We start from the raw sequence: 27,820 nt of genomic DNA on the forward strand, positions 1-27,820 counted from the left end.
AACACAGCTGTCAGTGTCCACAGGGTTTTACATCAACATGAGCTGAGAGGATCCATGAAGAAGGAAGTTCTTCCTCTAGAAGCAGAACCTTAAAGCTCCACTCAAGTCTGCTGCTGATCACATGGACAAAGAAAAGGTCTTCTGGAGGAAAGTTCTGTGGTCAGATGGAAGAAAAACTGATCAGAAATATGATTGGAGGAGAGAAGGTGAAGCCTTTAACCCCAAGAACACCAAACGTACCATCAGGCATGGTGGTGGCAGTATCATGCTCTGGGGCTTTCTAGAAGTGCTTCTGGACTGGTTTCAGACTGTATGTTGGACTGGTTCTGGACTTTCTTGGGACTGGTTTATGTTTGGTTTCCGTCTTGGTTCTCCTGGTTTTGGATGTGATTTAAAGTTGGTTTGGGATTTATTTTACTCTGGATCTGGTCCTGGATGAAGACTGGTTTCAGATGGTCTTTGGTGGGTCTTGGACTTTTTTTAGGAGCAGTTTAGGTTTGGTTTTGGTCCAGATTTTGTACTGGTTTTGACTTTTTTAGTACTGGTTTTGGACTGTTTCTACAACTGGTTTCAGTTTTGGTTTAGGACTGATTCCAGACTGTATTCTGACTGGTACTGAACATTTTTTTTAATTGGTTTGAGTTTGGTTTTGGTCCTGGTTTTAGACCTTTTAAGGACTAGTTTAGGACTGGTTTCAGTGTGTCTTTTTTCAGCCCAAGAACACCAAACCTACCACCAAGCATGGTGGTGGCATTATCATACTCTGTGGAACTGGAGCTTTACACAAAGTAAATGGAACAATCAAGAGGGAAGATTACCTCCATGTTCTTCAGGAAAATCTCTGTATGTATTTTTGACTCAGCAGATTTTGTCACATTTCCAGAAAACCTGTAATAAATCTATAAATGAACTAAAACGTCATGATGCGAGTCATCGGAAAGTCAAGACTGTCATGATACACTTGGTATTTAGAAGTGTATGGAAAGTTTTGTTGACGACTGTATCAGTGATGATCTGTTGTTGAAAATACAACTACACACTTTCTAGTTTGGTTCCAAGCACCTGAGATATTGCACAAGATGAAACCAGAGACAAACATATGACGTAACTACTGTCACCAGGAAAACCATAGGCTGAAGTCTGGTTTGAGGCTCACGCACAAGCTGCTTTTATTCCATCTACCATCTTATGAATTAGAAAAAAGAAATTTCGTTAAGCTGGTTCATGATCTCTCAGATCAAGACTTCTGAACAGCTGACTAACTACTAAAATGGGTGAATGCTGGGTTGTTGGTGTCGGAAAGTTGGAAACAGACGCCAGTAACTTAACACTTATTTCAAAAAGCTTCTAGATAACTGATGATGCAGTTTAAATGTTCTGTTGGGTCATCTTTGGTCCACTGTAGAGAAGTTCTGATGGTTCTAAACGTCCAGTGTGCAGCTCATGGTTGGTTCTGAGTACATTCAAAGCTTTAGAAATGGTTTTATTGTCTTACACAGAGCAATGCTTCAACATAATTCGATCATGGAGGTCTGCAGTGGGCTCTTTGAACTTGTGTTTTTGTTTGTACACAATTCTAAAGTCTTGGTCCTCTTAGACTGTATTTAAATGCAGGCTTTGAATTTTGTGCTTCACTGTTGGGTCTATACGTTCACTATGGTGATCCTGACCAGGTTCATTACAGATCTGCTGGACCCCATCTGAACAGAACAAATGGTCTCAGAAATCTTCGGGCTTTTATTCATATTCGTTGGCAAAGTTTCATCTTATGTGCCTTTCTAAACACTTTCAGGTAGACGGCAGTCAGTGTCAAGAACAATCAAAGAAAAGATCCATCTTTGGGCAACTCTAGGAGGAGTTCTGATGTTTCCAAACTTCCAATGATGGAGCTCACGCCTGCTTCTGAGTAGAGTCAAAGCTTTATAAATGGTTTTATGCTCCTGTGCAGAGCAATGGTTGGATATCATTCGATCATGTGAGTTGTTTGAACTTCGTGCTTCACTGTCAGGACTGTGCGTTCACTGTGGTGATCCTGACTGTATGCTGTCATTGTGTTTCTCGCTTTTGTCATTTTGTTTCTTGTTTTTGGCATTTTGTGTTTCCTTTTTGTCTTGCTTGTGTTTTTTGACATCTCTGCAAACAGCGACAGCTTTTAGTTTAATTCTTCCAGTTCTGCATCTGGTTTCCACCTTCACTGAGCTGAGCAGCTTTTCTCAGGGAGTAAAAACCCTGCTGTAATTACCAATGCACGATGCAGCCCACATTAGGCTGTAAAACTGCCTCCATAAGGCTGCTGTGGAGCTTATACTCGGCTGCACAATGAGGCCACACGTTCCTGAGTCGCTTTTGTTTCAGCTAAGCATGCAGCACAAACAGACCGGCCTTTCTTTTTTTTCTCGTGCTAATGCTAATATGATCTTACATCAAACACGAGGCACTCAGACGCTCATCACCAGCATATGAAACCAATGTGTGATGCTGCGGATAGTCAAAAACACACTTTGATGATGGCAGCGTCCCGTCACTTCCAGACTGTAAATACTGTCACATCCAATCTTGGGCTTTGCGGTAAATGGATCGATGTGCCTCCCGGTTTCTCCAGGCATCTGCGGCGTCGAACAACAATTTTTCTGGATCATAAAGTGATTAAAAAGTGGGCTGTCGTGGCAGTTTGTCACACCAATTTTACTCTGTTTTAACGCTCAGCCTTCTTTTCATCTCCAGAGTCTCGCAGCCTCACAGCGCTGAATTATAACAGAGCTGTGGAAGACGCTAAAATAACTGGAGCGACTTTAATGTAAAATAACCTGGTGATCCAGCCAGAAACCTCCTGATATGTAGGTTACTGTCGGCTCGTCTCCGCACTCGTCTTACTGGCGAAGAGTCCGCCTGCAAGCCCAGGATTAATATTTCACTATTGTTGTACAGCGGATTTGTGTGTGTGTGTGTGTGTGTGTGTGTGTGTGTGTGTGTGTTCGGTTTCATCAGTGCAGCATGGTTGCATCGACTGTACTGCATGACTGCCTGGCTGCACTTGTGTGTGGGCGGTTGTGTATTCCTGTGTGTTGTCATGTACTCTTGTGTTGTCGTGCTAAGCCCTGATCATTCTTTCTGGTCAGAGGTCACCGTTGTTCTTTACGCTGGATAATGAGCAGACGTTGCAACAGTCCACAAATTGCACAAAAACAATCCGCTGAGCTGAATGCTACGTTAAACACCGACATCAAAAGAGTCTTCACTTCTTCTACACATCATTGGGTGACGGATTCCGTTAGAAACTGATCGTATTTATGGTCTTTGGTATGGACTTGCACATTTACTTGTCCTCTTTGTGTTGATTATTCGTGACGCTAGCTGTAGTCTACCTGAGGAAAGTTCAACTGAAACAGTTTAGAAAGGCCTGTTAGTACCACAGTGAATGCATGGTCCTGACAGTGAAGCACAAAGTTCAAACAACTCACTGTAGACACCCATGATTAAATTATATTCAAACATAACTCTACACAAGAGCATAAAACCATTTCTAAAGCTGTGAATGTACTCAAAAGCAGACGCAAGCTCAATCACTGGATAAAGTAAAACACAAAATGACGAAAATCACGAAAAACAACAAAAACGAGACAAAACATTACAAAAAATGACAAAAACTAGACAAAAACTGACAAAAGTGTGAAACAAAAGACACAAACGATATGCAAAACAATGAATAAAGTAAAAACAAAACGACAAAAGTACGACAAAAACACAAGTGAGACAAAAAGGAAACAACAAAACGACAAAAAGGAAACACAAAACGACAAAAAGGAAACACAAAACGACAAAAGCAAGAAACAAAACGACAAAAGGAACCAAAAAACCCCAAGAAAAGGGACGGGAAACAAAAACCTTGTGACAGAACCAGGCTCAGGGAAGGTGGACGTCTGTCTCACCCCATTGGATGAGGGTGGTGATGTTCTCTGCAATCCGGTAGGAAAAATATGTGCATTCATTTGCTAAAAGTAGGAAATTATCGGAAATTATATATATTATTAACAAAGTGAAACAAAAGCGACTCAGGAACGTGTGGCCTCATTGTGCAGCCGAGTATAAGCTCCACAGCAGCCTTATGGAGACAGTTTTACAGCCTAATGTGGGCTGCATCGTGCATTGGTAATTACAGCAGGGTTTTTACTCCCTGAGAAAAGCTGCTCAGCTCAGTGAAGGTGGAAACCAGATGCAGAACTGGAAGAATGAAGTAAGAAGCTGTCGTTGTTTGCAGGTTGTGTGTTTTTTACATGTTGTGTGTCTGTTCAAGCAACTCCAGGCTCTTTCTGTCTTTGATTTTGGTTTGATTATATGGATGGAACGTGTCCCACAACAACCCTGTTAGCATAACCTTTTAGCTGGTAGAATAAGAAGAAAACAGTGAATCACATGACAGAACATTGTCAGCCTTGACTGAATGTCTCACTCTACCTCATATTATCAGGATCAGACTAATTCTTTGGACTGTTTTCCATCAGTCAGTTTGTCTCTTGGTCAGCAGTAACAGCAGCTAAATATCTAGCTTCTACTGCTGAGAAAAAGATCACATTAGCATGGATTAGCAACCCTGTTACTGTGATTAGAGTAGGGTTAGCAAACAACACAGAAAACATGGAATAAAAATGCTACCATTGATGTGGAAGCTGAGCCAATCAAGCCTTTGATAGTTTATTACCTATTATTGATAAATATGGAGTAGAAAATAGTAAAAGAGAAGGTTTATTTTTCAAACATTTTGAAGCCCAAATGTCCTCCAGTTCTGGAATGATCCTTTTAGAAACAGAGGAAACGTTTCCATGGTTGGCTTCTGGGTGGAACTAAACTTGGCCAGTCGTCGTCTTCATCAAATATTTTCTCATAGTTCAGTTCAGTCCAAATGACAGCTGCTGGAGACGGTTTTACTGTATTACCGAGTACCAGCTGCTGTCCAACGGTCCACACACACACACGCACGCACGCACGCACGCACGCACACACACACACACACACTTCTTCCTCCGTGACCAATCGTCCATCGTGGCTCTGGTGACACATGAGGCGGCGTCAGAAACACTTTTTAATAACAGATTCCTCTAAAACAACTCGCCTCTAAACACGACACTTGAAAGGATCATTCAGATTGTTATTATTATTAGTGAACAGTTCAAATGGACTCACTCTGTTTCTGGTGATTAACTCCAGAAGTAACCAGGATTAATCTGGTACATGGGACAGGTTTAATTAGACGATTCATGCAATTCATGTCCTCATTCCTGAACTGAAGTTTGGGTTCATATTTTGAATAAACGACATGAAATAAAACAAGGAAGGGACAAAAAATTAGACAAAAAAACTACAAAGCGACAAAAAATGGACAAATGAGACAAAAAGGAAACACAAAACGACAAAAATTAGAAAAAAAATGAGAAAAATGTGAGACAAATGACAAGTCAGACAAAAAACAAAAACAAGACAAAATATTACAAAAATGAGACACTAAATGACAAAAATGGAAAAAAACAACAAAAGCGAGAAACAAAATGACAAAAAATGAGACAAACGTCGCAAAACAAAACAAAAAAAGACAAAAAACTTAACAATAAAGTTACAAAGCCACAAAAAAAATGGACAAACGTCAGAAACCAGACAAAAAAATTACAAAAGCGTGAAACAAAACGACGAAAAAGATACACAAAACAACGAATAAAGAAAACACAAAATGACAAAAATAAGACAAAAAACACAAGCAAGACAAAAAGGAAACAGAAAACCACAAAAAACAAAAAAACACAAAGACAAGACAAAATATTACAAAAATGAGACACAAAATGACAAAAGCGAGAAACAAAATGACAAAAAATGAGACAAATGATGTGAAACAAAAAAATTAAAGGCACAAATGACACAAACCAGACCAAAAATGACAAAAGTGTGAAACAAAATGACAAAAAAGATACACAAAACAATGAATAACGCAAAATACAAAATGACAAAAATAAGACAGAAAACACAAGTGAGACCAAAAGGAAACACAAAACCACAAAAAATACAAAAACCAACAAAAACAAGACAAAATATTACAAAAATGAGACACAAAATGACAAAAATGACAAAAGCCTGAAACAAAATGACAAAAATGCTACACAAAACAATGAATAAAGCAAAACACAAAATGACTAAAATAAGACAAAAACACAAGCGAGACAAAAAGGAAACAAAACGACAAAAAACATGAAACAAACAACAAAAGTCAGACAAAAAACAACAAAAAGAAGACAAAATATTACAAAAATATGACACAAAATGACAAAAGAACAATCTAGTATTTTACTTTCTGTTCAAAACAACTTATGTCTAGAAATTATTTTAAATTTATAGTTTTACTAATTTACAGTTCATGTCTTCTCTGTAACTTTTACTCTTTACTGAGTTGTCCTGATTGGACCGTCTGGCGGGCTGCTTTTGGCCCACAGGCCGCATGTTTGACACCCCTGGACTAGAGGCTGCAAATATGCAAAAACACAAACATGCAAAAAATGTGTTGAGATGCAATCAGACGTTTGAGATCAAAAGTGGCAGCAGATGGGAGCTCCAGGATGGAAGGACGGCTGTGAACGGGAACCGAGTGAAACGCTGCTTTATCATCTGAGGAACAGGAATCATCTTCTCACGGTATTTTAGTTCCCAGTCAGCCTCGTCCACAGCGACAGGCTGCCTGAGGAAAGCTGCCAAACCAACGCTAGCTTCTGTTCCCACGTGAGTTAGAAGCTGAGTCCAGCAGCTCGGTTCAGATCCTCTGGAAGCACAGAAACATGAGATCAGACGGATTAGACGAGGAGCAACATCTTCTGGGATTTATGGAATATCAAACAGATCTGGAATCCTGAGCAACAAATGTTTGACAGGAAAGTCAACAAAACACTCAGACCTGCATTTATCTGCAATATGCAACAAATAATAATAATAATAATGAAAATAATAACTCTAACTTTATGAGGAAAAACACCCACAATGAACAATGTGTCTTTTTATGTTATTTAAGCATCATTTTCTATCATCTTTGTTTCTTTTTGCGTCTTGTTGGTGTCATTTTTTGTTATTTTAGCATCATTTTGTGTCATTTATGTTATTTTAGCAACATTTTGTGTGATTTTAGCATCCTTTTGTGTCTTTTTTGTGTCTTTTTGTAGGAAAAAGCAGGAAAGTTAGTGTAACACACAGTCCTGCAAAAAGCTGCAGTTAGAAGAAATCAGTGGCCAGTGAAGAACATTTTCTCTCCAGTCCATTACGTCTAACGTCTGTGTGCTGCTGAGAGCCTCTTAGTCGTTCTAACTGCACTTCATCACAGATTAATTATTGACTCATCTCCTTCTTAAAGAGTCCTAATGTGCTGCCGTGACGACGCTGCAGGTTGTTTTCTGTGGTGTGAAGACGTCAGTGTGGTGAAACGTCCTCCACATGTCAACTCTGAATCACTGATTCTTCTTCTCCATGTGGTCAAACACACGACGAATCATCACAAACTCAACGTTACACAAAGCAGGACGGCTTTAAAATGACTTTTTATCTACATGGAGCTCAGTAGGCTGCAGTAAAAACACTTTATTTAATGTTAATGCTGATTTTTTTCATTGTTACGTTGAAATTTATTATAATTTTACCAGAATTCCTCATGAATAAAACAGATCTATTTTTCGTCTATTTTTATTTATTTTACATTTATTTTAAATCATCATATTGACTTTTTTACACTTTATTTTGTCGCTCATTTTATTGTCTTTTACCCTTTATTTGTTTACGGATGTATTTTACCTTTTTACTAGTGGTGGGACGCGATTAAAAAAATTTATCTAATTAATTACAGGCTTTGTAATTAATTAATCGCAATTTTCAGTTTTATTAAATAGCAATATTTGACACAATAAGTGAAGTTTTTCAATTCAAATAAAATTGTGGTTGACAGTTGAATCAATGAATAGACATATACGTGTTTATAATTTAAATTTATTTTAAAAAAAGGAAAATGGGACATATAGAAAAAGTGATTTTGATGACTTAAAGCCTGAATTTAGTTGTTTTTTCCACTGTATGGCACATAAAATCAGCATAAGTAATTCAAGGAGCTTCAGAAAGTTGAAAATCCAGAGATTCATTCTGTTTTCATCTTTTCTGGGTCTGATAAATGGTGGAATTTTGATGGTTCTTTTTATAGGAATATCAGTTTTTATTTATGTAATTTTTTTTATAAACAAAAAGTTTATAATTAAGTTATTAAAAGAGATATTTTTGTTGTTTAGGTTATTCCTCCTCCAAGGAGGCAGAGCCTCGATGGAGTAAAAACTTAAACTACAAAAACGTTTCATTTCTATTTATCTGCATTTTTCATCTGTCTGCTACATTCACAGATTACTGCAAATCTAAGTGCTTTTATAGCGATTTTATTCAACATTTTAAGACTTTCTGTAAACTCAAGCACTGTCTAGAAAAGTGGTCTATTATGGGATGGCTACACCGTTAGCCGTTAGCATGACTCGTAGCTAACGTTAGCTCTGGTGCTAACAGCAACATGTTTTACATTGAGGTGATACCGTCGGCTTGAAGTGACGCAGTGATCAGAAAACTCTTTGTTGTACAATTTACACACAACCAGGCTTTTATCCAAGCTGCCATAAGGAAGATTTTTAAAAGAAAACTTTCTGTCCAACAAGCTCAATCTGGTCTTCCTTCACTGTTCACCAGAGCCTGACTTCACTCAGTGCTTCCTGTGCTTCTTCTTCATGGCTAAAAACGGACTTTAGATTCATTACCGCCACCTACTGGGCTGCAGTGTTCATCAGTTACCGGTGTGCCAGAAATGAGGGAACTGAGGAGGGTGCAATGAATAGCGTTATTATTCTCAAAGCGTTATTTTCACGGCGAATAATTAATCTAAATTAACGCGTTAAAGTCCCAGCCCTACTTTTTACACATTAGTGCTACTATAACTATTACTAATGGTTTTACCCTCTACTTCAGTGTTGTTTTGTGTAATTTTTGTGTCTTTTTGTCATTTTGTGTTATTTTTGTGTCATTTTCGTGTCTTTTTGTGCCAGTTTTGTGTCACTGATGTGTCTTTTTGTATATTTTTTGTTTGTTTTGTGTCATTTTTGTGTAATTTTACTTGTTTAAATATTGGTATTACTATTACTATTACTTTTAGCCTGGTGCTAATGGTTTTACCCTCTATTTTTCCGCTTTGTGCTATTTTTGTGTCTTTTTGTGTAATTTTTTTCTTTTTCTGCCAATTTTGTCTTTCTGTGCCATTTTTGTGTCTTTCTGTGCCATTTTTGTGTCTTTCTATCCATTTTTGTGTTTTTCTGTGCCATTTTTGTGTCTTTCTATCCATTTTTGTGTTTTTCTGTGCCATTTTTGTGTCTTTCTGTGTCATTTTTGTGTCTTTCTGTGCCAATTTTGTGTCTTTCTGTGTCATTTTTGTGTCTTTCTGTGCCAATTTTGTGTCTTTCTGTGTCATTTTTGTGGCTTTTTGTGTCAGTTTTGTGTCGTTGTTGTGTGTTTTTGTCTGAGGCCGACCTGTGGAAGCTCAGAGCTACGTCCCAGCGTATGGAGGAGCGTAAACAGAGGCGAGCTGGTGGAGGCTGATTGAGATGAACAGATAGAGGCGGAGGGAGATGAGGGAAGTGCTGCAACAACACGCTAAGCTAACACAGACAACCCAGTTTGGCTTTCCCACGGGACGTACAGTCGACCAAAGACACACAAACACAGTGAGAAACACGGAGATCCCATCTGCCCCGGAATCAGCTCTAATCAGCTTATCACCGTCCACCACTGGATCACATCTGACACACATTAGTGGTGCTACTGGGATGAGAAACACACAAACATGGAGTATAAACACACAGAGACTAGAACATGCTCAGTGTTTGAGCAGCACAGGAACATGGTCGAGACACGCAAACACAAACTGAGTCTGACAGGAAGCCAGGACCAGCTGATCTCTGTAAATATGGACATATGGTGGAGACGGTGACGGAGCTTCTTGGCTCGTTTTTCCCCGTCGTTCTTCGGAGATCGCAGCAGGAGGAGCTTCTCATCTCCCCGGACATGTGTTCTTCTCCCACGGCTCCAAGCATTTAGCCTTTTTCTGACTCTTTGCATCAGCCACCCCTCCGGGGAGCCGCTCAGATGTGTCCACTCCGGGTTACGTAACCATGACGACGCTACGGCAGGAAAACAAGGGGATGGTCGAGCAGAGCGGCTCGCTGGTTACGTAAGAACAGAGAGCTCTGAGGAGGGATGGAAATGTTTGGAACCAGAGCTGATCTGTCCGTACGTCTGTCAAAAACATTTCAGTCCGGCTGTCATTTTTAGGAAGCAAAATCTAAAATCTCTGGAGTTAATGTTTCTAGTTTCTTAGGTCTAAACAGACCTCCAGTTCTCCATCCATCACCTATACATCTATTAGTCCTCATTAGGGACACCTGGACAGGTAACAGTCTGTCACAGGGCTACATACAGAGACAAATAATCACACTCACATTCACACCTACGGACAGGTTAGAGCAGGGGTGTCAAACATGTGGCCTGCGGACCAAAACCGGCCCTCCAGAGGGTCCAATCCAGCCAGACTTTGTAAAGTGTAAAAATTACAGAGAAGACATTAACTGCAGATTATAAATTAGTAAAACTATACATTTAAAGTAATTTCTAGACCATGACAAGTTGTTTGGATCATAAAGTAAAATACTAGATTGTTCGCTGGGATTTTTTTTTGTCGTTTTGTTTCATTTATGTAATACTGTCTTGTTTTTTGACTAACTTTTGTCATTTGTCTCACGTTTTTGTTGTTCTGTTTGTCGTTTTTGTCAGTATTTGTCTTGTTCTTGTCATTTGTCCATTTATTTGTCGCTTTGTAACTTTTTTGTTTTGTTTCGTGTCGTTTTGTGTCCCATTTTTTGTTGTTTTGTGTCCCATTTTTTGTAATATTTTGTGTCTCGTAATATTTTGTCTTGTTTTTGTTGTTTTTTTTTGTCTAACTTTTGTCATTTCTCTCACGTTTTGTCGTTTTGTGTTTCCTTTTTGTCTTGCTTGTGTTTTTTTGTCTCTTTTTTTGGTTTCATGTTGATTGTCTCATTTTTTGTCTTATTTTTGTAATATTTGTCTTGTTTTTGTTGTGTTTTGCATTTTTTAAAGTAAAATACTACATCGTTCAGTTCCAGATGACTAAATGTTGTGTTCCTTTGTAGACACCCTGTGATCTGATAGTTGTAATGTGGAAATGATAAACTGAGGCTGAATGTTGCTGAAATTGAATTTATTTTTCATAACAAATTTCAGGTTGTTCATGATGTTTTGTAAAAAGATAATTCATTAAATGTGAACATTTTCAGAATTTACTTTTTTGCACTGAACCAAAGGAAAGGAGTTGTGGTCATTGATTGGTTATTTATATGTTATTATGCTGCGATTTTATTGGTCACTGGAGATCAAATTGGGCTGAATGTGGAACCTGAACTAAGATGAGTTTGACATCCTTTACCCTGAGCATATTTTTGGACTGTGGGAGGAAGCTGGAGAACCTAGAGGAACACACATGCACAGGGAGAACATGCAAACTCCATGCAGAAAGATCCCAGGAAGACTGGGATACAAACCGGGGATCTTCTAACTGCAAGGCGACGGTTTTAACCACCAAGTCAGCAAAAAGTCCCAAAAATAAATATCTGTAAATATTGCAAAACAAAGTTTTCTGCTTCACTGAGAGGGGACAAAAAGCAACAAAGTGCAGATGGAAACAGACTTCCAGTAAATGATGCTGGAGTCTGAATCAAACCACTTAAAATCCACTTCATCCAAACAAATGAATCCATGAAACAAACAGAACATCGTGTTTCCATCCTGGTTTGAGGTTTGACTGCTGCTCTTTTACTTACATCATCTCTGTGATACTTTAATGATGTTTTCTTGGAAAATTGGCATCAGCAGCTGTTTGTCTCAACAAACCAACTCCTAATATTTATAGAACAGTAGTGAATTAAACAGCATTAAATGTTCCACCCATTTTTAGCATGTTCTGTTGTTGTTGAAAACTTGGGGGTGTAAAATATCAGCTGTTAAGGTATGAAGACAAAAACTAGACGGCCTCCCAGATTTACAAACCAGAAACACTTTTTCTGATCTGCTACCAAACCAAAAGTCTTCTAGCTTCAACGCTGCATCATCCAGCTCCTGTCTCTCCAGGTTTGTTTCTGTTCTTTAGCTGCTTCTGCTAACTTTAAAACCTCTGAACCATGAATAAAACTCACCAAATGTTCTGCTGTTGGCTGCAAGAGTGAACACAAGAGTCCTAATGCACTGACAGTGTCTAAGGAACTGAACTCCCAATGGATTGGCGTCACAGCAACAATAGGAAAACCCTTGGTGTTAGCATGTTGTATGGCTAATCCGGCTAACGAAACCATTAGCTTTGATGGTCAGAACTCTGGAAACTGTAACACTGCGGGACATTCAGAGACAACAGAAACTTTAAGGCTGATTTCAAATCAATAAACAGGGACTGGGTGAGCTGCTGTGTTTTAATGTCACCTGTTTGCCTTGATTTTGTCGTTTTGTGTCTCGTTTTTGTCGTTTACGTCATCAGTTTTCCTAAAGAATAAGTAGAGGAAAGCTATGTCCTCTCTTCTATTTTTCATATTTTCCTCACATTGTCAGCCTTGATTGAATGTCTCTCTCTACCTCATATTATCAGGATCAGACTAATTCTTTGGACTGTTTTCCATCAGACAGTTTGTCCTCTTGGTCAGCAGTAACAGCAGCTAAATATCTAGCTTCTACTGCTGAGAAAAAGATCACATTAGCATGGATTAGCAACCCTGTTACTGTGATTAGAGTAGGGTTAGCAAACAACACAGAAAACATGGAATAAAAATGCTACCATTGATGTGGAAGCTGAGACAATCAAGCCTTTGATAGTTTATTACCTATTATTGATGAATAAGGAGCAGAAAATGTGTGAAAATTGTGTCATTTTTGTTATTTAGGCATCGTTTTGTGTCATTTTGTGTCTTTTTGTCATTTTGTGTTATTTTTGTGCCATTATTGTGTCTTTTTGTGCAATTTTTGTGTTATTTTTCTTACTTACATATTAGTGCTACTATTACTATTACTTTAAGCCTTGTTTTAATGGTTTTAGCCTCTATTTTAGCATTGTTTTGTGTTCTTTTTATGTCTTTTTTGTGCTATTTAAGCATTGTTTTGTGCCATTTTTGTGTCTTTTTGTGCCTTTTTTTGTGCTATTTTAGCATTGTTTTATGTCATTTTTGTGGTTTTTTTGTCATTGTTATTTTGTGTCATTTTTTATGTCTTTTTGTGTCATTTTACTTATTTAAATATTAGTGCTACAATTACTATTATTTTTTTTAGCCTTGTGTTAATGGTTTTATCCTCTAGTTTAGCATCATTTTGCATCATTTTTGTGTCTTTTTGTGTTCTTTTTGTGCTATTTAACCACCGATTTGTGTAATTTTTTTCAAATGATCTATTATTGATGAATATGGAGCAGAAAACTGTAAAAGAGAAGGTTTATTTCTCAAACATTTTGAAGCCCAAATGTCCTTCAGTTCTGGAATGATCCTTTAATCTCCAGACACTGAAGCTGAAGAGTGAAACCAGGAGTTCTACATTCGTGGTGAAATCGACCATTTTTGGGACATTTTGACACGTTGAGGAGACTTTCCGTAATTTGTGAAACCAATTTCACGGCTATTTTTGCACCACGTTGACGTTTTCTGACTCTTCAGCAGGATAAAGTCCCTCCTGATTTAATTCCAGCGTACATTAAAAGAGTCGGAGCTGCTGATCTCACTTAGCGGACATGAAAGCCTCGGAGACGCTCAGCTCCTCCAACACTCAGGTTGTTTGCTCCTCTAATAAATGCTGACGTGTTCCTTATACGATATGCATAAAATCATTCCTGCTTTTGCATTTCTGTTGTTCCTCTTCCAGCTCCCAACTCCTCTGAGCTGCTGTGATGTCGACCTGCTGGCTGTTAATCAGAGCTGCTGCTGTGGAGATGCTTCAGAAATGCAGAAATATTTATCTCCAGTCCGGTGCTCCTCAGCAGTCCTCCAGACACCCACATCCTCCACACCAGTAAACAGACAGCAGTAAATCCAGACGGTGTCAGGAGGTAAAGAGGTTCCTGCACAAACATCCGACCAGCCGAGTGAAGAAGCTCCAGATGTGAGAAGTCCTGATGTTTGATCCGAAGCAGAGGAAGGAAAGCTTTAATAATCTGGAGCTGAAATTCAACATTAAGTCTGTAAATTCTACATTGAAAGCTAATTGATTCAGTCCTATGCTTGTGCTTGACTTGGGCTTCAATTCCACAACTTTATGACAGCTCTTGACGGCGTTTATCACTGTCTGACACCTGTGCATTATGGGAAATGTAGGATCAGCTGCTTCTATAGACTACAGAAATATGGAGGTGACTGTTTTCTGTAAAATGAGACACCACCGCCAAACTTCGGAGCATCAGATTCTCACCACCTGCAGGGTTAAAGAGAATGTTGGCTCTGAAAAGTCTGTAGCTCGATCCTTGGTGGAAAGAATCTGTAATAGTGACCCAAAGAAACACCTCAAACCATCATCTACTTCTCTGCCAATGACACTATTGAACCACCTGCAACTTTTAAACCTCAAAACACTGATTTTTAGTTGAGTTTTGCCTATTTGTCTGCTTTTGCTTGAACTTATATTTTGGATTAACTGCATTTAATATCTGAAACTGCACCGTCAAATAAAGGCAAAATTCTAATAAAACGGTTGTTTTCTCAAGGATATTCTGCATTAATTACCAATATGTGTGATACAGTTGTGCTGCTTTGTGCAATTTTAGTGAATAATAGAAAAAAAACATTAATGAAAACTATCAAATCATGAACAAAATACATCACAGTTTAACAGTTTTGATCAATGATCTGCAGTTTAACAGCGTCTCATCCACATTTTTATGCACATTTTCAATTTCAGCTAACAAAAACAACAAAAACTCCAAAATAAAGACCTTCTAGTGTTGCAGAAGAAAGTTTTTAGTGCAAATTTAGACAGAATTTGACTAAATTAATCCATGAAACAAACAGAACTGCCATGTTTTTGTTTCGATCATCATCTTTTTTTAATGTTTTTTTTTGCTGCCTCTACCCACAAGCATTTCAGCCGTTTAAACCTAAAAACAGATTTTTTTGAGTTGAGTTTAGCCGTTTTATCTGTTTTTGCTTTAGCTTCTATCCTGGATTTACATGTCCAGCCTCGGTAGAAAAAGCACCTCTTTCACACCCGTTCATTTTGCCTCCAGTGGTGGGTTTTATGGAGCTCCTAACGAGGGTCCGGAGCCCTAAAAAGGAGTGTGGTTCTGAGGAGAAGGTGGTCCACCAGCAGAGACGCTGTCATCGTACAAACTTGTGTGATTTCCAGAAGCAGAGCGACGGTTTGTCGTCTGAATAATGCATCTGTGAGTCTTTCAGACCGAAGTAAACAAAATCCACGCAGCGGTCGGAGCGCTGAGTCAATTATTGATGCCGGACAGAGATTTGAGGTCTGAACACCTGCTGCTGCTCCAGATTACAGATTAGAGACGGAGGACTTGGCAGCAGCATTTGCAGGAAAATGCAGCATTAAACTAAGAAAAACAGCAAGCAGGAGCATACTTGAACATTTCTTTTATTGACTGTTCAGAAAACACCACGGTAAAGCATTTTGGATCGCTCACTTCCAGACTCTTTGGGCATCCAGCGCTGGATTCAACAGCACATTTTATAGCAGACCGTCGTTCTCCGGCCCTCTGAACCCAAACATTTCCTTTAAAAAACGGGGGGAAGGAGGTGCAGAGGGAGGGAGAACTCACACTGTTGTTCCCGCTATGACAAACAGGAATTAAAATAAATACACAACAGCCTCACGTGGCGTTCCCATGGTTACAGCATTCACCCCTAGCATGTGTCCGGTGCCTGTATCTGCACGTGTGTTTTAAATGTGATCCTACATACACTGGAATCAGAGTAAATACCATCAGATTGCACTTAAGAGCAAAATTCTGTACACAAACTCGTCCGATATTAAAAAATACGTTAAGTTACATTTCTCCAAATAAATATTGGTCCATTTTTTTGTCAGTATGCCATCTTCCTGAGACACTTTCAGAGCCGCAGCCATATTTATACACCACAGATTCTCTCTTCAGTCGCCCTCTACACCACTCTTTTGGATTTCTCCGTCTTTCTAGAAGGCTAAACAACTTCACACTTGCTTCAACCATCCGCTCCGTCCTTCAGCATATGACTTGCTCTCTCATCTGTGCAGAGACATACGGAGTAAACTGATTAGATGACATTACAGCCCGACGCACAAACACAAGCGACTGTAACGACCTGAACGTACGTCTGAGAGGTGAAAGAGTGTGAGAGTAAAACGTGTGCTTGATTTGAGATGACAAACCTTGAAATAATAGACAAAACTCGCATGCTGACACAAACTTGTGTAATAACAGTCTTACAGCCAAAAGGGTTTTTCTTTTTTCAGTTTTTTTCTTTAAAAAATACGAATGGAAACTCTTTTTGTTGTTGTGGTGAGAATGTTTCACAGTATCGACGTGGTTTTCTTCCTGGATTTGCTCAACAGTCGCTTCACTGTGCAGCTTTCTGGCAGTTTGAAGTTCCAGTCTGGCTTTGTGCTGACGACACACACACACACACACACACAAACACACACACACACACACACACACACACACACACACACACACACACACACACACACACACACACACACACACACACACACACACACACAGTACCTTTACACGAGGAACCATCACTTACACCGCTCTATTATTGCTTTTATCACACAGATGAAGCAGAAGGCGATGAATCGTCCGTTCACTCTGGCAGGGAATCAGTCCTGAGTTTTTTGTCCACATTTAAAAGAAAACTCTCCAAACAGAAAGTCCGTCCTCACAGGAAACAGAAGAAAACTGGATTATCCATAACTGTAAGGCAGCAGAGGATCACCGACCGGCTCCCAATCCTCGTCAGTCTAGACGTTAGAGACGCCGTTGTTCGTGTCCTTCGCCTGGCGGATGCCGTACAGCCACTTGATGACTCGGGCGTTCCTCTCGATGACCGAGATGCCGTACGGAACCCGTTCGTTGGCTCTGGCCGGCCCGTCCTCGTCCTCCTCGTCCCCTCCGTCCTCCCTCATGCGGTCGGCCTCGTCGCCGCACTCGGAGCTGGGCGTGCTGACGCTGCGGAGCTTGGAGACGGACACGATGTCCGAGTTGGCCCGGGTGAAGCGCTCCACGCCGCCCATGCCCTCCACCTCTTCCGGGTCCAGCCCGCAGTAGTTGAAGAAGCGCTCCAGGTCGGCGGTGGCCCGGGAATAGCGGTCGCTCAGGTCCGACTTGGAGCGGTGCAGGGACGGGTGCTTGCGGCCGGAGCCCTTGGAGCTGGCGTTGGAGATGCGGGTGAAGGCGGGCGAGGCGGGTGGGATCATTCCAGCTCGGACCAGCATGGGGCTGGGGGGCAGGTAGGCCGGGGGGGAGGTCTGGGACTGGGTGCTGAGCTGAGGGTGGGCCGGGGGCTGGTTCTGAGCGGGTGGAGGGGGAGGCGGAGGGGGGACCTGGGGGTGGGCGACCTGGCCCTGAGCAGTCTGTCTGGGCCGGAGCAGCTGAGCCCTCTGAGGCTTCCTGATCTCCGCCTGAGGCCGGACGTCCACCCGGCGCACCGTCACCGAGTTGGGGGAGCTGTAGGGGGCAAGGACGCCGATGCGGGGGGCCCGGGCCGGGACGGGGGGAGGACGGCGGGTGAGTTCTGCTGCGGGGGTCCGGAGGTTGCTGTTGAGCGGAGACGAGGTGCAGGAGGAGGTGGAGGAAGAGGTGGCGGTGCCGTGGTTCAGCGGTTTGAGGTTGTTGAGGATCCGGTTGGTCCTCTCCTGCTCCGCCGACAGGCTGCTGCCGATGCTCTTCGCCCCCGAAGATGGAGAAGACGAGGAGGGGGAGGTGGAGGAGGAGGACTGGGAGCAGGGCAGCGGTCCGTCACATACATCATTGATTAAATTATTCAGAATATCCAGGTTCAGAGCCGGTCTCCGCCTCTCTCCGGGCCCCTCTCTGCCTCCACCGTTCTCCGGGTCGGCGGGGCAGCGGGGGACCTTCCTGGCTGGAGGGGCGCTGATCTGGCACTGGAGCATCATCCCCGGGGGCACCAGGGGCTTCCGGATGATGGGGGGTTTGATGGGGGCCTGGCGGGTGAGGGCCACCTGCTGGCTCTTCACGTACTTGGCCTTGTCGGCCTCCAGACGCTCCACGGCGCTCAGCTTTCGGGCGCCGGGTTCGGCCTGACGGCGGAAGTAATCCGGCCCCTTGTTGAGGATCCTGAAGGGCATGGCGGAGGTGAAGGGGACGCCGGCCAGGCGGCCATCCGACGGCCGCAGGGTTTCCACCGGCATCCTGGAAGAGCTGCACCACAGGAGAGAGATTTTTAGAATCTTAAAAAAAAAATGCAAGAGAAAACAGTTTGCAGGCAGATGGTCCTGCAAACATAAAGAGCCGGGTTCTGCTCAAGGTTTCCTCCCGTTAAAAGGAAGTTTTTCTTGCCTCTGTCTCCTTAGGGCTGCTCTGCGGGTTCATATGGGTTCTGTAAAGTATCTTGAGACAATCTGACCTGTAACTGGCGCTATATAAGTAAAAGTGAATGGAATTTTCTATGTTAAACCTGACAGACACGGAGCAGGCTGGAGCTGACAGATGAGATGTGGGTGAGAAAGAAGCTTTACCGGTCAGAGAACATCCTTTCTCTTCTCCCACTCGTCCCTCTGAGCTTCAGAGAAAGCTCTTTTGTGCTCTCCCCTTTCTCCCCCACAGCCCTCTTTAACTTCCTTACCGGTTGCTGTGCTGCTGCTCTCCCTTTCTTCCCCCTTTCTTGTCCGTCGCCTCTTTTATCTCCCCCTTCTCTCCCAGGCCGGGCTCAGTGAAAGGCTGCTGGTGGGACGGGGTCGGTCGGGGTCAGATTCCACATCAGGCCCGGCCAGACCACCTCTGCTAGCTCGGCGGTGACCCAGAAGCCGGCTGTGGATCGGGGTCACCGGTCAGCCAGAGAGCACAGCTGATGGCGGCTCTTTATCCCAAACGCAGCTCTGAGATCAGCGTCCTGATCCTCCTCAGCTCGTCTGTCCAGCTGTGATCCGACTCTAAAGCCGGGAACTCAGCCGGGAAGCTCCACGGTTCTGCAGAGAGTTCACAAACAAGTCCGGGTGAGGCCAACGCACACTGTGTGTTTTCAGTCCGCCGCTGGTTGACAAAAAAAGCACCCACACACACCGATAGACACACACACTCTCTCACACACACACACACACTTCTCCGGCTGACAGACGGGACTCTTCGACACTGAAGTGAAGCAGACGGGACAGGCTTTAATACCGAGCCTGGCTCCTCCCAGCCGGCCAATCGGACGCCAGGCCGGGAGCCCGGGGGCGGGACGAGAGGCGTGAAGCTGGCTCCTGATTGGTGCAGCTGGAATAAGGGATTCTGACCCACTGGACCCCTCCCCCCTTTTAGAGCACAACAAAACACCGAGGCAGGGCTTTCATTCAAATGAAAATTCTTTGAAAGGGAGAGCGGGGCGGGGGGGAAGGAGAGGAGCTCAACGGGCCAAACAGATGCAATGTTTTACATCGACTTGCATCAAGCTCAGCGGGGTGCAAAGAAAACACTGAAGACCAGAGAAAGCTGCACAACTGTTCCTCCTCTGGAGCGCTTTGTCCTCAGCACAAGTAGAGAAACAGAGGATTATTTCTAATCTAACTCTGTCTAAATCACTATTTCAACATTTAGGGTGTCAAACATGTGGCCTGCGGGCCAAAAGCGAACCTCCGGAGGGTCCAAGAAGAAGACATGAACTACAGATTGTAAATTTATAAAACTACAAATTTAAAATAACTTCTAGACCATGACAAGTTGTTTTGATCATAAAGTAAAATACTCGATTGTTCATTGTTCTTTTGTTATTTTGTGTCTTGTTTTTTTGTTTTTTGTAGTATTTTGTCTTTATTTTGTCTTTTTTTGTCTGACATTTGCCGTTTTCTTTCTCGTTGTTGCCGTTTTCTGCTTCCTTTTTGTCTTGCTTGTGTTTTTTTGTGTATTTTTTGTAGTTTTGTTCCTTTTTTGTTGTTTTTTTCTCTGTTTTGTTTCACGTTTTGTTTCTCGCTTTTCTTGTTTTGTGTGTCATTTTTGTAATATTTTGTCTTGTTTTTTGTAATTTTTTTGGTCTGACATGGTTTTTGTCACGTTTTTGTCGTTTTATGTTTCCTTTCTGTCTTGCTTGTGTGTTTTGTCATATTTCTGTTTTTTGTGTATTGGTTTATTCATTGTTTAGTGTACCGCTTTTGTCTTTTTGTTTCACACTTTTGTCATTTTTTGTCTCATTTGTCCATTTTTTGTCACTTTGTAAATTTTTTGTCTTTTTTTGTTTGTTTTGTGTCGTATGTCTCATTTTTTGTCATTTTGTTTCTCGCTTTTGTCGTTTTGTGTCTCATTTTTGTAATATTTTGTCTTTTTATTTTTTTGTGGTCTGACTTTGGTCATTTGTCTCATGTTGTCATTTTGTTTCTGATTTTTGTCATTTTCTGTTTGTTTTTTTCTCTCGCTTTTGTTTTTGTCTTATTTTTGTCATTTTGTGTTTTGTTTCATTTGTTGTTTTGTGTATCAGTTTTGTTGCCTTTTTTGTCTCACTTGTGCTGTTTATCTACTTTTTTGTCGTTTTGTTTCTCGCTTTTGTCATTTTTGGTCTCCTTTGTGTAATTTTTTTGTATTTGTTTTTGTTGTTTGTCCATTTTTTTGTCATTTTGTAACTTTTTTGTCAATTTTTTTGTCTCTTTTGTTTTGTTTCATGTCTGGTCAAATTTTTTTGTTGTTTTGTGTCTCGCTTTTGTAATATTTTGTCTTGTTTTTTGTCTTTTTTTGTCGTTTGTCTCATGCTTTTGTCGCTGTGTTTCCTTTTTGTCTTGCTTGTGTTTTTTGTCTTATTTTTCTCATTTTCTGTTTTGCTTTGTGTTTTGTGTCGTTTTGTGGTTTTGTTGTCTTGCTTGTGCTGTTTGTCTACTTCATTGTTGTTTTCTTTTTCAGTTGTGTAATTTCTTGTCTTGTTTTTGTTTTGTTTCATGTCATTTGTCTAACTTTTTGTGGTTTTGTGTCTCATTTGTGTAATATTTTACATTGTTTTTGCTGTTTTTTGCCTGACTTGTGTTATTTTGATCAAAAAGTAAAATACCTGTGACTAAATGTTGTGTTCCTTTGTAGACACTCTGTGATCTGGAAGTTGTAATGTGGAAATGATAAAAGGAGGCAAAACGTTGTTGAAATTGAACTTATTTTTCATAATAAATTCCAGGTTGTTCATGATGTTTTGTGAAAAGATAATTCCTTAAATGTCAACATTTTCAGAATGTACTTTTTTGCACTAAAACGAAGCAAACATCAGGAGCTGTGGTCATTTACAGGTTATTATGCTGTGATTTTACTTGTCACTGGAGATCAAACTGGACTGAATGTGGAACCTGAGCTAAAATGAGTTTGACATCCCTGGTTTAGAGCAGTTAATTTAATATTTACACACACCGAAGACACACAGAAAGTTTATTTCTCTCCTGTTTCAATTCTCTCATACTTTTGTGTTATTTCTTTCAGTTTTGCAAGCTTTCCGCCTTCTTCCGAGCTTTAATTCCTCAGAAAAACAACAGCCAGCCGCCCCCACGCACCTCTGCATCTTTTTCACCGCTACACTCCGAGGTTACATCACACCCGGTTAGTTTCTCTGCCTCCTCCTGCAACATATCTATCCACACATTTTTAATTAGTCTTTTTATAGCCGCCTTCCTTTCCTGCCTCCCTCAACATGTGACTCTGTTTTTCCCCACATCTCCCCTCTGATCCTGCCTCCTCTCTCCTCGCTCTCATCCCCGAACGTCAGACCAGAGAGGAAAACCCACCGTGACGGCTTACACTTGGACACGTTGGCTTTCAGGTGCTGCAGAACCCACAGACGTGCTCAAACACAGACACACACACACACAAACACACACTTTGCTTTCATCTCAACCATGTGACGAACCGAAGCAGAGTTTAAAATAGTCCGGCTTAAATTAAAACACATCACAGAAAGCAGTGATTCACAAACATCAGGCGGCCAGAAGCCTCTTCAATGAGCCCTCAGGGAGCCAAAAGACTTTTATTGAGCACGATGAGGAGTTAGAGCGACATTTAACAAACAGAGGAAGAAAAGAGGAGTTGTTTTGTTTGCTTTCAGCCAGAGGAAGACTGAAACTCATGACGATGATGACGTCGTTACACAAACACACGGCTACATCTGTCTGAAGATTCTTGACCTTCAACGAGTTCGAACCGTTCTCATGATGTCAGAAATGACCAAAACAAAGGCAGCAGACTCAGTCACTGTAAAAACCTGACGTCATAACACACACTGTAGACCAGGGGCTTCAAACATGCGGCCCGCGGCCCAAAGCCGGCCCACCAGAGGGTCCAATCAGGCCCGACTTTCTGAAGTGTAAAAATTCCAGAGAAGACATTAACTGCAGATTGTAAATTAGTAAAATTATAAATTCTAAATAATTTCTAGATCATGACAAGTTGTTTTGATCAGAAAATACTAGATTGGTCATTGTTCTTTTGTCATTTTGTGTCTCATTTTTGTCATATTTTGTCTTCTTTTTGTTGATTTTTATCTTGTTTTTGGTCTGACTTTTGTCATTTGTCTCGTGTTTTTGTCATTTTGTTTCACACTTTTGTATTTTTTTTCTCATTTGTCAATTTTTTTGTCTCATTTTTGTCATTTTGTTTCTAATTTTTGTTTTAGCATTAGAAGCACCTCTTTAGCATCACCACTCACACACTACAGCTCCAGTTAGAGCTATAGGTAATTATAGAAATGGTATTCATCCTAAAGAAAAGACTTTCTCATAACCAGTGAAGACAAACGTCTGCTCTCAGAAACCTCAGCCACCTCAGGTTTAGTATGCTATGGCCTTGTCATTACCCTCACAGGGGCCTCTAGTGGGAAAAACACATCCTTTGGTCCAGATTTAGAGCCTTTTCATGTCCCAAAAGCACAAAAAAAGACCAATTTCTTTAAGAACAGCCAACTTTTGGCTGGACTTTGTGTTTTAGGCACAAGGAAATACCTTGGGAAAAAGTTCTGATCTAATCTGTGCTGGTTTGAAGCCTGTACAAACACTGTCCTGGCTCCTTTATGCTGTTTCTAAAACAGAATGTGATTTAAAGGCTCCATCCCTGCTGGTGACACACATTTAAAATGTGATTACTGCAGTGGACCAATCCCAGAAACACAAAGGAGGAGGAGATCTTTGAAACAGCAGCAGGAGTCACTCATTATTCAGCCTCTTTTTACCTAACGGGACCCATTAGGCACCAAAACTGTTAGACGTTTCATGACGTTTTTGTCTTTTGTGTCTTGTCGTTCTGTGTCTAGTTTTCATCATTTTGTGTTTTGTTTTGTTTTTTCATTTTGTGTCTCGTTTTTGTTGTTTTGTCTCATTTCTGTCATTGTGTGTCTCGTTTTTGTCATTTTCTGTCTCATTTTTGTCGCTTTGCGTCTTGTATTTGCCGTTTAGTGTCTTGTTTCTGTCATTTTGTGCCTAGTTTTTGTCATTTTCTGTCTCATTTTTGTCGTTTTGTGTCTTGTATTTGTCATTTAGTGTCTAGTTCCTGTCATTTTGTGTCTGTTAGAGATGGACAACCCAAACAGAGGTTAACCGTCGTCGATCCACACAGAGATCAGTATGTAAATGTGAACGTTAGCCTCTATCTTTATGACCTGACAGGAGCTATCTGCATGCAAATATTGACGGCGGCTTTTAAAACAACAGCTATTGTCATTTATTTCCTCGTTAAAAAGGCTTCAGGCAGCTAAATGTCGGGCATTAAAGTGCAAACGGCAGCCGGTTGAGGTGTGAACCGATCAAATCCTCGGGCAGAAATAACTTCATGAAGGAAGTGAAAACATCCCCCTGCCACTCGGTCCTTCTGCCTTCCAACTTTCCGTCTTGTTCTGCTGTTGCACAAACAGCTGATGTCTCCAAAAAGCTCCGACCACGGCGTCAGACCCAGGAATGGGATTTCTGTTCCACAATGGAAACTCAGGCTCGGTTTGATTATCACAGAAGTATGCTGACCGCCGGGGAGTTCTGGATCCGACTGCTTTTCCGACCGCCATATTAGCGCTAATGACACGGCTCATGATGTCTGCTGCATGTAGAAAGAGTTCCACTGTGACTTAATGTGTTTAAGAGAAGGAAAGATAAAAGATGTTCTGATCCACAGGAATGCAAAGAAGCTAAGAGGAAGAGATGACCGACACTTCGCCACAGCTGACTTACCAACCAGTCTGCTTAATTACAGAGACAAGAAACGACTGGGAGCAGTTTGGCGACAGTTTCTAGTGCAGGGGTGTTAAACATGCGGCCCGTGGGCCGAAACCGGCCCTCCAGAGGGTCCAATCCGGCCCGACTTTGTAAAGAGTAAAAATTACAGAGAAAACATTAACAGGAAATTACAAATTTGTAAAACTGTAAATTTAAAATAATTTCTAGACCATGACAAGTTGTTTTGATCATAAAATAAAATACTAGATTGTTCATTGTTCTTTGGTCGTTTTGTGGCTCGTTTTTGGAATAATTGTCTTGTTTTTTTGTCTTTTTTTTTGTCGCTTGTCTCACGTTTTTGTCATTTTGTTTCTCGTTTTTGTCGTTTTGTGATTGCTTTTTGTCTCGCTTGTGTTTTTTGTCTTATTGTTGTCATTTTGTGTTTTGCTTTATTCCTTGTTTTGCGTATCGGTTTTTGTCGTATTTTTTCACATTTTTGTATTTTTTTGTCTTGTCCATTTTTGGTCGCTTGCTAACTTCTTTTGTCTCATTTTGGTTTATTTCGTGTCGTTTGTCTCATTTTTTGTAGTTTTAATGTTTTGTTTCTCGCTTTTGTTGTTTTGTCTCATTTTTGTAACATTTTGCCTTGTTTTTGTTGCTTTTTGTCTGTTTTTTGGTCTGACTTGTCATTTGTCTTGTTTTTGTTTTTTGTTTCCTTTTTGTGTTTTTTGTCTTATTTTTGTCATTTTGTGTTTTGCTTTATTCGTTGTTTTGTGTGTTGTTTTGTGTTTTTTTGTCCGGCTTGTGCTATCTGTCTACTTTTCTGTGGCTTTGTTTCTTTTTTGGCATTTTTGTCTCGTTTGTGTCATTTGTATAATTTCTTGTCTCTTCTTTGTCCATTTTTTGTCGCTTTGTAACTTTTTTGTGTCATTTTTTTGTCTTTTTTGTTTTATTATATATTGTCTCATTTTTGTCATTTTGTTTCTGGCTTTTGTCGTTTTGTGTCTCAGTTTTGTAGTATTTTGTCCTGTTTTTGCAGTTTTTTGTCTTTTTTTTGTCTGACTTTTGTCATTTTGATCATAAAGTAAAATACTATACTGTTCAGTTCCAGATATCTGTGACTACATGTGTTCCTTTGTAGACACTCTGTGATCTGGAAGTTGTAACTTGTAAACGACGAACTGAGGCATAATGTTGTTGAAATTGAATTTATTTTTTTCAAGAAATTTCAGTTTGTTCATAATATTTTGAAAAAGATAATTCCTTCAATGTGAATTTTTTCAGAATGCAGTTTTTTTGCACTAAAACAAAGGAAAAATGTGGAGTTGTGGTTATTTATCGGTTATTATGTTGTAATTTTACTGGTCGTTTGAGATCAAATTGTCCTGAATGTGGCCCCTGATCTAAAATCAGTTTGACACCCCTGCTCTAGCGACATACAGAATGACTGAACAAATTGCAAACAGCAGCATGTTAGGAAATGGATTCTCAGGAGGAGGAGGTGGGAAGAGGAAAGATTATTTATACTTTTGTCTTCCTAGAAAACGCCTTTAGACATCACCAAAAAAAAAAAACAAAAAAAAAAAAAACGAGAGAAAGGATAAACACAGGAAGATGCAGCGCTTAAGGGTCCACAAACTGAAGGCCGTGAACAAAGTGGGTTCATGTTTGTGTATTTTGTGACGCTGGCTGTCTCGTCGTATCGCTTTGGCCTTGGTCCCAGCGGACGTTGACCCCCAGATAGTAAAGAAAACAAGAGAAATTCCACGTAAAGTCACGAGAAATGCACCCCCCCACCCAGCGTGGAACTCAGAAAACAAAAACGTGATTGCGAGGGTGGAAGACATGAAGTCTGGTGGAGTTTAATAAACAAACTTCCAAGTGATGGATGGTCAGCTACATACTCACAAATAACATTCAGATGCTTTTAGTTCTTTGTAAGAGTCACCTTCACCCCAAGCAGGGAGGGAAGCAGGACTGTTAGTTAGTCAGCGGTGATTTCTCAGGTTTATTCGACCACTGGAGGGACGAGCAGGAAGCAGTGACGTGTTTCACAACATGCGAGAAAGAGTGAAAAAACAAACAAACAACGCTCAGCTGGAGTGTTTACGGGTCGTTCCAGAACTGGAGGACATTTTACATCAAATTTCAAGTAATCCATGTACAAAATACTAAAACATGCAGTTGTGTAAATGTTCTTGTCCTGAGACCAAATCTAAAAAAAACTAGGAGAAAAGAATGTTTGAAAATATTTTAAAAATACCAAATCAGTCTGGAGTTCCCCTTAAAAGGTAATTTTTCTCCTGTCCCACCCCCCTGATGACCAAACTGAATCTCAAATAAAACTGTTAAAATTAAACTTAAATCTCCTTTTTTGGTATTATTTTATTCATTGATGTCTCATTAATTGCGGGAACATTTTTTAACCAACATAATATTTTAAATGACAATTATTATACATGGAACGCGTGTCCCACAACAACCATGCTGATGATGTTTTTGTCCTTTTGTGTTCCATTTTTGTCATTTGTGTGTCATTTCTGTCCTTTTGTGTCTTGTTTTTGTCGTTTTGTGTCTCGTTTTTGTCGTTTTGTGTCTCGTTTTTGTCGTTTTGTGTCTCGTTTTTGTCATTTTGTGTCTCGTTTTTGTCGCTAAACAGTTTTCCTACAGAATGGGTAGAGCAAAGCTATGTCCTCTCTTCTATTTTTCATATTTTCATCCCATTGTCAGCCTTGATTGAATGTCTCACTCTACCTCATATTATCAGGATCAGACTAATTCTTTGGACTGTTTTCCATCAGTCAGTTTGTCCTCTTGGTCAGCAGTAACAGCAGCTAAATATCTAGCTTCTACTGCTGAGAAAAAGATCACATTAGCATGGATTAGCAACCCTGTTACTGTGATTAGAGTAGGGTTAGCAAACAACACAGAAAACATGGAATAAAAATGCTACCATTGATGTGTAAGCTGAGCCAATCAAGCCTTTGATAGTTTATTACCTATTATTGATGAATATGGAGCAGAAAAGTGTAAAAGAGAAGGTTTATTTTTCAAACATTTTGAAGCCCAAATGTCCTCCAATTCTAAAATGACCCTTACGTGTCCAACAGGTCGACCCTGTTCGACTCATCCCATCTATTCTTGGCCACTTGGACTTGTTTCTCTGCCACGATGCCTGTAACACAAAGCAACTGGCCACTGCTGCAGAGGAATCCCACAATGAATGGGATTCCTCTGCAGCACAATCTAACCGCTGCCCAACAAAAATAACAACACCAGAGAGAAAAAACACACAATGAAAATGCTAAGTATAGACTTCACTAAAGCCTCTCAAGTGCTGTCAGGGTGCTACTGCTCTTACACA

At 40.7% G+C, this 27,820-nt stretch overlaps 1 protein-coding gene across 3 annotated transcripts in view; it reads right to left on the minus strand.

Moving 5' to 3' along the window:
• Positions 1-15,708: 15,708 nt before the first annotated feature.
• Positions 15,709-27,820, minus strand: part of wu:fa11c10 (protein FAM110A) — a 39,226-nt gene continuing 27,114 nt past the window's right edge. For 2 of the 3 annotated variants that reach the window (XM_055013155.1, XM_023291095.3), the window contains exons 2-3: positions 18,942-19,284; positions 15,709-18,517 (exon numbers count right to left, since the gene is read on the minus strand). In XM_055013155.1, coding sequence (XP_054869130.1) covers positions 17,098-18,507 — 1,410 coding nt within the window. In that variant the 5' untranslated portion in view covers positions 18,508-18,517; positions 18,942-19,284 and the 3' untranslated portion in view covers positions 15,709-17,097. Of the gene's footprint in view, positions 18,518-18,941; positions 27,581-27,820 lie in introns of those variants that run through there. The other variant, XM_055013154.1, reaches the window with a different exon arrangement.

This window comes from Amphiprion ocellaris, chromosome 8 (assembly GCF_022539595.1).
Source record: "Amphiprion ocellaris isolate individual 3 ecotype Okinawa chromosome 8, ASM2253959v1, whole genome shotgun sequence".
In the NCBI taxonomy this organism is placed as follows: Eukaryota; Metazoa; Chordata; class Actinopteri; family Pomacentridae; genus Amphiprion; species Amphiprion ocellaris.